This window comes from Anoplophora glabripennis, unplaced genomic scaffold, assembly GCF_000390285.2.
Source record: "Anoplophora glabripennis isolate ALB-LARVAE unplaced genomic scaffold, Agla_2.0 scaffold3, whole genome shotgun sequence".
Lineage (NCBI taxonomy): Eukaryota > Metazoa > Arthropoda > Insecta > Coleoptera > Cerambycidae > Anoplophora > Anoplophora glabripennis.
Window position 1 is genome coordinate 3,553,661 of NW_019416486.1, and position 12,832 is coordinate 3,566,492.

General features: G+C 31.7%; 3 protein-coding genes across 4 annotated transcripts; 1 reads left to right on the top strand and 2 right to left on the bottom strand.

Moving 5' to 3' along the window:
* On the bottom strand, nucleotides 1-666 carry LOC108917418. Its single transcript, XM_018723991.1, has 2 exons — nucleotides 542-666; nucleotides 1-351 (listed from the first exon to the last, which is right to left on the bottom strand). The coding sequence occupies exons 1-2, from the start codon at nucleotides 559-561 to the stop codon at nucleotides 60-62; spliced, it is 312 nt and encodes a 103-aa protein (XP_018579507.1). The 5' UTR covers nucleotides 562-666; the 3' UTR covers nucleotides 1-59.
* Nucleotides 667-1,249: 583 nt separating this feature from the next.
* Nucleotides 1,250-6,608, top strand: LOC108917164 (tudor domain-containing protein 3). Of its 2 annotated transcripts, none has more exons than XM_018723655.2 (6): nucleotides 1,250-1,434; nucleotides 1,486-1,570; nucleotides 1,629-2,013; nucleotides 2,083-3,101; nucleotides 6,100-6,268; nucleotides 6,486-6,608. In XM_018723655.2, exons 1-6 carry the CDS (start codon nucleotides 1,409-1,411, stop codon nucleotides 6,524-6,526), a joined length of 1,725 nt encoding a protein of 574 aa, XP_018579171.1. In that variant the 5' UTR covers nucleotides 1,250-1,408; the 3' UTR covers nucleotides 6,527-6,608. The 2 variants fall into 2 exon arrangements, with proteins under 2 accessions (XP_018579171.1, XP_018579162.1); XM_018723646.1 differs by having other exon boundaries at nucleotides 6,100-6,283; nucleotides 6,486-6,604.
* A 449-nt stretch (nucleotides 6,609-7,057) lies between these two features.
* On the bottom strand, nucleotides 7,058-9,064 carry LOC108917550 (N-acetylglucosamine-6-phosphate deacetylase). The gene is made up of 7 exons (XM_018724207.1): nucleotides 8,779-9,064; nucleotides 8,264-8,535; nucleotides 8,073-8,202; nucleotides 7,930-8,018; nucleotides 7,665-7,809; nucleotides 7,433-7,609; nucleotides 7,058-7,313 (listed from the first exon to the last, which is right to left on the bottom strand). Exons 1-7 carry the CDS (start codon nucleotides 8,972-8,974, stop codon nucleotides 7,132-7,134), a joined length of 1,191 nt encoding a protein of 396 aa, XP_018579723.1. The 5' UTR covers nucleotides 8,975-9,064; the 3' UTR covers nucleotides 7,058-7,131.
* Nucleotides 9,065-12,832: the final 3,768 nt, after the last annotated feature.

Below are 12,832 nucleotides of genomic sequence, written 5' to 3' on the forward strand. Positions count from 1 at the left end.
TTTCTGTCATACATTTGTCCAATGCTTCCACGTTCCTCCTTTCTTCTTCTATATCATTATCACTGTCCATAAATGTAATGTTCTCCAGTGGTCTCCTCCTCATCTCCTTCGCCTTCATTAAAATCTAGATTCAGATTTTCGCTAGGGGTCTTGTCAGTTTTTTGTTTCTTTTTTGACACAACATTGCATTTTTCAGTCATGCGACGGAAAACTTCTTCGGCTGTGATAACTTCTGCTCCTGAAGCTACTTTTCTCTTCCTTACCTTGTCGGGTGCATCACTCTGCTTCACTGTAGATAATAGTGTATGTTCTTTTTCTATTAGATATTCTGTTATAAGTGCGCACCATTGTCTAAAAACAAAACAAAAGAAGTTTTTTAAATACACGGGCAAGTGTGTAGTACTACACACAGTTAGCCTAAGTATTTACTACACACTTTCCCTAATGGGTATTTTTGATGGGGCAAGTGTTTAGCAAATCAAATTTTGTGGTTATATTTAGGCAGTAAGAAAAATATCCATTAAATCAAATAAATACATATCTCTTTAACCTAACACCCATCTGGAATTAACAAAATAACAGTTTCCTTATGTGATTAATGCAGATTAACAGGTGGGTATCAAAATACATTTATTGCGCATCACGTCATACGTATCTTTGATATAATTCTAGTTCGCACTAAAATGTCTTATTTACAGTTTTCTACTCGAGCCAAGTAGAAATAACTTATTTAACAATAATTTCATAGATATCGCGAGTATTCTACATAAAGTTGAAGTGTTATGATACGACTTACACATTTACCCCAAATACACACTTACCCCACTTGACCTTACTCCTCTTATAATATTTTTCTGTTACTGATATCGCAATTCTGGGCCTGTTTATATTTCTGATAGTATTGAAAACTTTACAGTAGGTATGACGTTATGACAATATCTTTGGGTTCTACATAAAATGTTTTTTAAAATTATATAGCTATTAATTAATTATATTTAGGTTATCCTACTGTACCTCTAAATCACTACTATAAAATTCTGTATATATGATGGCATAAGTAATTTATCAGCAATTCTGTACTTTTTAAACTACGTGCCATATATGCGTATCAAAATTTACATAAAAAAAAAATTAAACCCCCATTAAAATTTCAAAAGAACACGTGTACAAAGTTATCCAATTGAAAACGCTACATTTCATTCTACTTTCATTTTCAATGGTTTATTCTATTTTTAATTTTCTGAGTATCTCAGAATTTTGTTCCGTGTATTTTCGTTTTATCTCTGGTAATTTTTATAAGAAAAGTTAAAAATTTCATAATGAATTCATTTGGTTGTTAACATATTTTATATAAATTTGAAAATGTTTAATGCATTTAGCAAAATAGGTCACTGGAATTTCACTTAAGATGACGTCAATTCTAGGTTCAGATTGGTAAATTTGAGGTTATATTGTACTGTTGCAAAAATTTAAATTTCTTTTCAGGAATATTTCCTCTGATGGTATTAATGTTATAACTGAAAATGGCAGTATCAAAGATTATAATAAGGTTTTGGCTTTAGCTTTAAATGTAAGTTATAAATATAACCGTTAAGAATTGCAGATAGGTAATTGTAATTAATTTGTAGATAGACTTAAAAGAGATAGGCAGCCCAGTCTTAACTAAGGAATTAGCAAAACAGAGAACCTCTAAACTTGTGCTTCAGATTCAGAAAATTCGAAATATCTCAGCTCCCAAAGCTAATGAAGATTCACAGGCTGCACCTCGAATGCTGAAACTGGTTTTAACAGATGGGGATAACCACGTCCAAGCTATAGAAATAACCACTATTAACTCTATAAGTCGAAATAATACGCCACCAGGAACTAAAATATTAATTAATAACGCTAGCGTTGTCTCAGGATATATTTTGCTTAATTCCAATAATTGTACAGTGCTAGGCGGTAAGGTACCTCATCTGGTTGAAAAATGGGAAATTGCAAGAAGCATTCAACGTAACAAAAGGGGAAATTGTAAGTTACATGTTTTATTTTTATTCTAAATCATAATAAATAATATGTCAAAAATGTAATATTGTTTAGCTCCTAATGAAGATGGACCTCCACCATGGGTCAATTTTGGAACTAAAATTCAAACGGGTGACCAAGACGGTAATTTCAAATCTTTGGGTATTAAAAACAAGGAGGCAGCAAAAGACAATTCTGAATTCGAATTACAACGACAAGGTGCAATTGCTGAGGCTAGTGCGGGAGCAGTAAGGAAGGTATTTGGAGGTAGAGTAAAGCAAAATGTGCAACCTATTATTAGTAATCAGAATAGGCCAAATAAAGAACGACAAGAGAAGGTTAAATTCAAGGGTAAATCTCTTACAAAGGAAAAAGATGTAGAAGATAAACCTGTGAGACCATCAGAAAAGGTATCCCTGTTCGCCTTTCTTGAAGACAAATTGCCTTTAAGTGAAAACCAAACCACTGCCAAAAGTACTAGTTCCACAGAAAGCCAAAATAATCCAAGGAATCTGTCATTAAATGCTAATAAACACTACGAAGGCCAAAACAAACCGTACAGTCAACAAAACTATCACTACCAAAACTACAATCAACAAAATTACAATGATAAACATCCAGCAGCACAAAATAGATACGAAAAAAATAATTCACAGCAAAACATGAACCAGTATTCATCAAAACCGTTCGACAAACAGCAAAGTAATAACTATTCAAAATACCCATATCATAATAAACAGGACAACTCACCAAAACCGTTTGATAAACAGCAAAGTAATAACTATTCAAAATATCCAAATCACGATAATCAAGATAATATAAACAGTAATCCAAGGCAATACGAAAAACCTAAGCAAAGCAGTAAAGTATCTCAGGGTAATTGCAATACACAGAAAGAGGACCAAAATGATCTGTCAAACAATATGAACAAAATGTCTTTGAATAGCCAGTTTGCGAGTAGGAGCTTAAGGCAACATTTAAACTTAGGTCCCGTTAAGAAAAGTGAGGAGCCTTCGAAAAGAAATGAAGTTGTCCAAAACAGTACGTTCAACATTGGCGATGAATGTATGGCTAAGTATTGGGAAGATGGAAAGGTATGTATTTTTTTTTGTAGCGATCATTTTGTACAGAGACGTCATAAATTATTACAAACCACGTGACGGCCGAGCTTTAGGCAACCTAACTGGTAGTGTCAACTAAAAATCCGTAAATCTAAGCATCACCAATATTGATGATTTGTTTACAATCACAAACTATTACGTATATGCCCAAGATAATGTGAATGCTGATTGTTTGAATAAAATCTCATGAAAAATTATACCAATTATACCACTGGCCAGTGAAACAGAATGTTGTGTTTTAATGTATCTTGATGTTATTTTAATTTTATCGAAATTTAATTGCTAACATGAAGGAAATAAAATTACTGTTCTAAACAAAATTACACATCCGATAGACGGACTCTTAGCTTTAGGCCAGTGAAACTGCTAGGATTAATGCTGGACGATCACCTAAACTGGAAAGCACATATTGACATTTTGTGCTCAAACGTATCTTCTCAAATATTTGTATTATGACAACTTAAAAATTGTTTGCCTCATGATATTCTAAGATCTGTTTATTTCTCTCTAATAAATAGTCACTTGACTTACGGGATTTTATTTTGGGGGAATTCAACGTCGTTTAAGAGTCTGCTTGCAAAAATCGGCTACACGCATTGTAGTCTTTCCGATATCAATTTAAGAACTAAGACGTTGACAGTATGTACCAGGTTCGGTCGCTGACGCAGCAACTCGGCATTGAAATATTTGAAAAGTTCCCATATTTATTTAACCATACCCATATACAGGTCTGGTCGAACTATACGTAGAGGTGGTAGAAATGTATATACCCAGTTGAAGAATGCGAGCGCGGGCAAACAAAATCTAACACAACTGCATTGGGCTACTAGGCAAAAAATCTCAGCTTTTGATAAATGGTCGACAAATTGCCCAGCAGTGCAGTGCAGCAATGCGGAATTTGGTGTGATTTAGGTAATTTTAATTTTTGATAGGCAACTTCTATTAAATCATTGATATTACAATTGCGAAATGGAGAAATAAGGATATTTTGTTTACTAATATTATTACAACATGGCATTTAAAATTGTTTAAGGACATAAATAATTAAAATATGTTGGTCAAATGAACATATAATAGAAATTTTCTACACATAAACAAGTTATTATAATTTTTTACCTTTAGCAGAAAACTTTTTTAAGGACGCTTATGAAACTCATTAAATTTGATTGCTCGGTTTTTTTATACATGTTCAACTGACTTCGAAAAGACTATACCAATAATTCTTACCAGATAGTATGTATAGTATTATAATATTTTAGTAAATAGTTTCGTTTGACACAAACTTAACATAATAAATTTTAAGCATTTTAAAACATTTACTAAGCGATACTTAACTGAAAATTGTTTTTATAGCATTCAAGAGTATATCAATTGACATTTAAATAAATTTTACATATTCACTTCCTGTCTTCTTTTTATATCTTAAATATATTAGGGACACAACATGTATCTTTTGTATATAAACTTGTCAGTACACAATATACTGGTCACATGGCTTGTAATCATTTATGAAGTCTCTACATAACGTAGCCAATATACAAGGTGTTCCTAAATAAGTATCGCAACGGAAAACTGTAAATTCTCTTAAAAAAGGAAATAGTATTTTCCTCTTCAATTTTTCTCTTCGGGCTTTCATTTTCGAGATACACGGTGTCAAAACTTTAATTTTTTTTTAATTTTTTGGCAATATCTTAAGAACCGTTTGAACTACAGGACTGAGCTTTTGTACACATATTACCACTATTAATAGGAATTTGAAGGGTATTTCTAATTTATTCCGCTGTGGTTTCAACCCTAGTGGTCAATTTTTCGACCGTATTGACAGGGGTTTCATAGACAATGCTGTTCATGTGACCCCATAAGAAATAATCAAGTGGAATTTACAGTTTTCTGTTGTGACACTATTTAGGAATACCCTGTATACGTATCTATTGCTTAATTCTATTTTCATTCATTCCTGTAATTCTCTATTCCGCTGTTATATGTATTACTCTCTATTCAGACGTCTCTAATGTGTCAATTTGGAACGTAAATATCATGTATTTTTTAATGCTGAACCAGATTCTTTTGAAATTGCAGCACATTTTGCCCTCTAAATTCATGTGAAACTTTTGGACCTTCCATAATTCATTTATTTATCTATAAACAAAGTAGCAACCTTTGTTCTATTACCAAACCAAATTATTGGTCACGTGACTTGCAGTCATTTGTGAAGGCTCTTACCCGCTCGATATCTGTTTACTATTACATTCTCACTTTATTGCATTCATTAATTACATATAGCTTGTTTAGTTATTCTATTTTTTTGTTTCTTACTTTTCTCGAATATTTTTAAACAAAGAAAATAGAGATCTTGATCAAAAACTAAATCAAATAATATCAGAGCCATCTACTATTTTTATTGTCAAATAAAATGATTTGGTAAACTTATCTACTTTTAAATATATAAGGCATTAAAATAATATTTTCTAAATCATTTTTTCTCAATAAACGATGATTTTCAAGATATTAACTTCAAATTTTGACATTGATGTTATTTATTTCTTTGCAATTGGTAAGAGTTTATAGAGATTTGTGCACTTCGAGAAACAAATGAAAAATGGGGTTGCCGTGACCATTTATCCATCTCTACTTTCTTGTAGGTGAAATTTTTTTCGAATTTTCGGAAACAACTGCAATTTTTCTATCCCTTTTAGAAAATTTTCATTTTCAAGAAAATACTTTTTAATTTTTTTTCTTTTTTAAGTTGGTTCTTACATAATTTTTGTTTCTTTTTGTAGTATTCTTTCTTTTAATAATTTTCATTTTATAATTTTATTTTATTAAACTTGTTCCCCTTAGTGTTTGCAGCTACTTATTGTAAAACTAAACAATGGGCTGTCTCGTAAAAAAATAAGTTACTTCATGTCATTCACTATTGGACTGATTTTTATATTAATATTAAAGAAAGCAACATTTTGGATTTTTTCAGTTTTACAATGCCGTTATAACTGCGATAACAGATAGAACATATGCCGTAAGATTTAAAGGATATGGAAATATAGAGGAAATTCTAAAAACTGACTGTTTCCCAGTATCCAGCAGCAATAACAAACAAAACTATGGCCAAAATCAATCAAATCGAAGATATGACCAGAACGGTAAGCCATATTCAGGTAGAGCTAAATAATTTTGATATACAAGATGTTGTATTATTCCATGTTTCGATCAAAAATAAAAAGATATATGAAAATATTGTTGCTAATCCATCTGTTAAGAAACGTTTAAAAGAAATAAGAAACAAAAAATTTTATTGATGGAATATTGCAACACTAAAATTAAAAACATTGTTAATAATTATAAATATGAAATTTTCAGGTTCAGTGGAATTTAGACGAAGTAATAGAAATTATAAATAATATTTTAACTAATATCAGAATGATCATGTAATATAAGTGTAAAAATAAAGTATTCAGTTGTATTTATTTATAAATTATTGAGTTTTTTCTACTAATAATATGTTGAATTATATTAATAAACAAATTAACACCAAAGATAAGAATTGTTTTAATTCATTGGACTCGACAAAAACCAATCTCCAGGTCCAAGTAGTAGACAGTGATTCGTCTTCAATATGTAGATTGTGTAAGGCGTCCGAGGAGTGTTATTCCACCTATATGTTTATGATAGCACAGACACTTCAGCTTGTTTCCCATGATGCCATTTTGAGGAGTCAAATTACACAAACCAAAGATAAACAAAAAAGGTAGTTCAAGTGTGTAAGCATTGTTGGAACTCTATGCGAAATGAACAGCACATTACAATTTCCTTGCAGAATACAAAATTCAACAATGAACTGATCCAACATATTTGTGGCACCGCGTGTAACTTAACCATGACTTCGTCACATTGTTAGTAGCTAGTGATAAAATAGAGTTGAAATTGTTGGAAATAATCATATATTTTTTATAAAATTTATATAAAAATGTTTATAACTTATAACAGATATAGTAAACGTATAACTTTAAGCTTCAACATTATAAACACATTCTCCGGCTATCCATGTAGACACAACATCAAAATTCTCGTTTAGAAAAACAAAATCTGCATCTGCGCCAAAGTCCAACGTGCCTTTAACTTTCTCGATACCGAGTAATTTCGCTGGATGTAAACTTGCTGCTTCTAGTGCATATTCTGGAGTACAACCTACAAAATGTGGTAATGCTATTGAAATTTTATGAACAAATACCTAGATTATGCATCACTTTCCCATGTAGAAACAAAAAGATATACGAAAGCACAAAGTGAATATTCAAGTAATTTACCAGTAGCTTGCAAAAATATTTTAATGCATTGTATCATTGAAGCTATGCTTCCACATAAAGTGTTGGTCCCTGCTATGTATGCTTTTCTATCTCGTATTTCTATATCCATCTGACCAATTTTATGTTGTCCTTCGTTTAAACCCATCGCCGATATGGCATCAGTCACTAAAATTAAACCTGAAAGCAGAACATTGGAAACGCATTTTAAGTGAGAGAGTAATTAAGTACACACCTTCAGCATGAACTCTATAAGCAATCCTTAACGCAGCTGCTTGAGTATGAATGCCATCAGAGATAATTCCGAAAAAGATAGTCCTTCCTTCAGGAATTTTGTCCGATGCCAAAAGCCCAACTAAACCTGGATCTCTATGATGGAACTAAAAATTGTTTGCCTTTGAATATTAAAAATGATAGGAAGTGATTTGTTTTTTACAATAATAAATTGGCTGATCTGTAAAGCTGCGTTTAATGAGTTTTATTCATATTGTTGTACTTACTGGTAACATTGCGTTAAATAAATGCGTTATCAACGAAGCCCCATTATTTACGGCAACTTCTCCATTGGCTAAATCGGCAATGGAATGACCTAAAAAAATGCATTACATAGTAGAATAACATTGACTCAGATTATAATTATTACCGACAGATACGATTATATTTCTTTTTCTAAGTTCTTGTATTACTTTAGATGAATTGTCCAATTCAGGAGCTAATGTTATAATTTGCACATTGTCTAAACTTCCATAGACATCTTCTAAATCTGATATACCCTAAAAAAATTACATAAACCATATGAATTGATTTAAACTTTTTTGCACAATACCTACTTACTTTTTCAAATGTCACTATATGTTCTGGAGGATGTGCCCCCTTTTTTGCTTTGCTGATGAAAGGTCCTTCAACATGTACCCCTATAATAGTAGCTCCATTTTTACCACCTTTTCTTCTTGTAATTTTTGGTAATACCGAGTGATATATTTCTTTTGGTGAGGTCACTACAGTTGGGCAAAATGATGTTACACCATGACTTAATAAAAACTTTGAAACAACAGAAACACCCTTCTCTGTATTTTCAAGAAAGGAAAAGTCATAGCCCAGACCACCTTAAATATTTGAAAAAAAATGTTACCAAATCCATTCAATACTTATATTTATTCGTTAATCGTTATCGTTATAATTAAAGACACTAAAACCAGAAATAAAAATGTTATAGGTAAGTATTTACATTTTGTACTGACCTATCGGCTGACATAATAGAAAACATCTGGGCGAAATAAATGTAAATTGAATAAAAATAATGTATTGTATTGTAATTAAAATATTCTTATATTTCACGTTCTACTAACCATTAATTTGTAACTCTATGAACCCTGGTGCAATTATGCTTCCTTTACAATCTATCACAAAATCAGCCTTTACTTTTTCATCAAAAAAAACTTTTTCAGGATTTACAATTTTCCCATCTCTCACCCACAAATCTTCTTTAAAAATGGAATGATTTCTAAGAATTTTACAATTAACAAATTGTGTCAATTTGCCCATATTTTAAGTTTACTTTTAATAAATACTGTCAGGCTAAAAAGTAGTCATAACCAGTTTTTTGTTTTATAGGTTAAGTAAAGTGTCTATCTGTCATCGACGAAGAGGAGTATATGAACCCGATTTGATGTCAACATCCTGTGAAGTACGTCCTTGAACTGATAAAAAACCATAAGATGATAAAATAAAGTTTTCAATATAATGTTTATGCGGGATAATAAATGCTATTGTCAATATTGACATACTAAAATCTAGAAAAATACGATTCAGTTGTTAATATTACTTTATCTGTAAATTATTAATGTAGATCCATTGGAGTATTATAGATCTAAAAATGGTATGTATTTCGCAATAAAATCATTAAAATATTAAAGCTTAAAAAATATATAGGGTGTTGCACTGTTGCAAAATGTTTAGATAATTTTAGAGCAGATTCTACATCCAAAAATACGAAAGAAAATTCGATAAACGTAGGTCCGCAAATGCTTCGTTTTCCAAATAGAGGATGCCAAAAAAAATATTTTAGAAATTAAAAATACTACAAATTCTAATTTTCAATTATTTCGTTTTACAAATATATATTTCTCCATAGTAACAGCGCTTGTTATTTATAGATTTTAAAAATCTCTTGAATAGCTCGAAAGCCGCTCGGTATAAATGGCAAACATGCAAGGAGGCCTATTTGCTCTAAAATAAATGAGATTCCTAAAAATAAAGTAATAACCAGTAGGAAAATCAGTGGTGTAGACTATCTGGTCAAGAGTCAATAGGTACTCCCCCATATCTACGCCTCTGATGGGTCTGAAATGGAATCAATTCTACCAAATTCTAATAAACTACGTATCATAAATGTATTGACCCAAATTTAAACGATTTCCGATGAAAAATTTAGAAATTATTAATAAAAAACATTATTTTATTTTATTTTTGACACCCTCTCTATTTCGAAAACGAAGCATTTGCGGACCTATATGTTTACAGGAATTTTCTTTTGTATTTTTTGATGTTGGAATCTGCTCTAGAATTCTCTGAACATTTTGTATCGAAAAAATCACCAAAAATGGGGTTAAAAAAACATTACTTTTTAGGGAATTTTTTTGGGGTCTTTAAATTAGGTATAGGACCTTCATACTTGGCTCAACTTCATGTTATGTTGAATCATCACACCAAATCTCATTGGATCGATAGATTTTGCATAATTTTGCAATCCAGATTTTGAAAAAAAATTAGCAAACTTTTAAAATTTTGTACAGCAAAAACCAAGGCACTTAGATACTTGAAAATTTAATCATATAGAAGGGCTCTCAAGCTTTCAAACGCTTTTTGAAAGAATCGAATCCGCCAATTAGGAGAGCTCTGGCACTTGTTTAAACATATCGGTCGAATTTTTGTACTTATAAACAATTAATTTACTTTGTGAATATTCAACCAACTCAAATTTTTTAAAACAGGTTTTAGAAGTTCTTGGAAAGACGCTTCTTTAAAAAAAACAGATCGAATGGTCAATTAATTACGTAGTTATAGCCGATCAAAGTTAACAGTCATTTACAGTACTGGGACATCTGGGCTAATTTTTCGAAAAATACCTTTCGTATTCCGAGAACTTACCAGGTCTAAGTTTGCAATACTTTTCTTCATTGGCAACCTACTTTAAAATGCAAGTGAGAAATTAAAAAAAATCGTACGGGGCGGAGGAAGCAGGGAGTGCGGCAGCTTTGGCCTGGTCGAAATTGATTGAAGAGGCGAATTCAAAACCGCGACGCGCTTAAAAATTTTTAATATCTCAGCTTCTAGAGCAGGGGTCGGCAACTGGCGGACCGCGGTCCAGGTCCGGACCGCGGAAGGTAAAATACTGGACCGCCAAAAATTTTTTTAAAGTGTAAATTGCTCAAATAAATTATTTAAAAAATGTCTTTTTGCGTTTGAGTGTTTTGAGTTCTTAATGGTTAATAAGCAGATTAAATTTGAATCCAAATTAAAACAAAAAATTTGTAAGAAATATGAATTTTTTTTTCTGGACCTCGTTAAAATTTTTCAAAAGTATCCGGACCCCACCTAAAATTACTTGCCGACCCCTGTTCTAGAGCAAGGGTCGGCAACTGGCGGACCGCGGTCCAGGTCCGGACCGCGGAAGGTAAAATACTGGACCGCCAAAAATTTTTTTAAAGTACAAATTGCTCAAATAAATTATTTAAAAAATGTTTTTTACGTTTAAGTGCCAATCTTATCATTTTTTCTAGTATTTTACAATTGTGTGTGTTTTGAGTTCTTAATGGTTAGTAAGCAGATTAAATTTGAGTCCAAATTAAAATAAAAAATAAGAAATGTGAATTTTTTTTCTGGACCTCATTAAAAATTTTCAAAACTATCCGGACCCCACCTAAAATTACTTGCCGACCCCTGTTCTAGAGGTCCGATTTAGATTCTTTTTAATTCGATGTTTCGATTAAAAAAAAATTTGCGTAAATTTGCAATTTTTTTTTGAAAAACCTGGATTGCAAAATTATTATGCAAATCTATCAAACCGATTTTGATTAAATTTAGTGTGATGATTCTACACAACATGAAGTTTTCTTGAGCCAAGTATGAAGGTCCTATACCCAATTTACATATACTGAAAAAATTCCCTAAAAAAAAAGTAATGTTTTTTAACACAATTTTTGGCGATTTTTTTGATTTTTACAATAATCATGATTCATTTGATTTATAGCTGGTCAGATTTTGTAAAAAATTTAATTACAAATCCTTTTTTCCTCTTCCATTTTCGCTTAAAATCAACTTTTGAAAAGATACATAATTAAATAGGAAGAAAAATATGACATTTTCGAATTTTTTTAACATATTGTGCCGCCAAAAGTTAAGCCCACATTTTTTTTATGCGCATAGAAAAATTTTCATTTCTAGTGATATTTGAAAGCCAAAAAGCCAAGAATCTCCGTGGATATACAATTCACCTAATCCAAAACAGATACCGCCTAGTCTAATATCCTTTTGCACTAATTAAGTGCTAATAAATTATATTAGTGAAAATTTTATATCGGAAAACGGAATTAAAAACGTGCACGCGCGTGGCTCAATAGATTCGAAGACCGTTTTTGTTGAATCATGGAGCTCTCGACGTGTAGAGGGGAAGCGAGCAAATGTACAAAAAAAAACAATGGAGGAGGTATTAAAACTAAATTTAAATTAACAAAACATAAAATAAAAAATAACTGAAGAAACCGTGACAATTATATGCAATCCTTTTCGAGATCTCGGGCTTTGCCACTCCCGAATTAAATATGTATTTATTTCACGAATCTTTCAAAATTTTTTCATCGCAATGTTCTCTCCATGTTGGGTCCCATACTTCATTATCAATACACAACCACTTTTCACCAACTATCACTTTAAACACCATTAGAAAAAACATGATACGAGGGACAGTCAAATATAAACCGGATTTTTTTAAAAATAATTTATTTAGTCAAAATATAATTACAAAATAAGTTTATTGCTTTTCTACATTGCCCCCTTCAATGTTTACACATTTTTCCCAACGCGTGGGGAGCTTGCAGATACCTTCTTCCTAAAAAAAAAATTGAGGTCTTGTCAAGGCCCAGTTGCGCACAAACTCCTCTACTTCCTCATCACTCTGAAAATGGTGTCCGCCTAGTGCTTCATTCAGTTGTCCAAACAAATCAAAGTCGCAAGAGCACATATCTGGGCTGTACGGAGGATGCCATCGCATTAGGTTCAGTTTATCTCGACTCAGTGCGGCAGTGCGAGGTCTAGCTTTATTGTGCAACAAAATCACATCTCTGATTGACCGGTTGCGTCTTTTGTTTGTGGAGCTGGTTTTTGCGCTGTCCAGAAACTGGC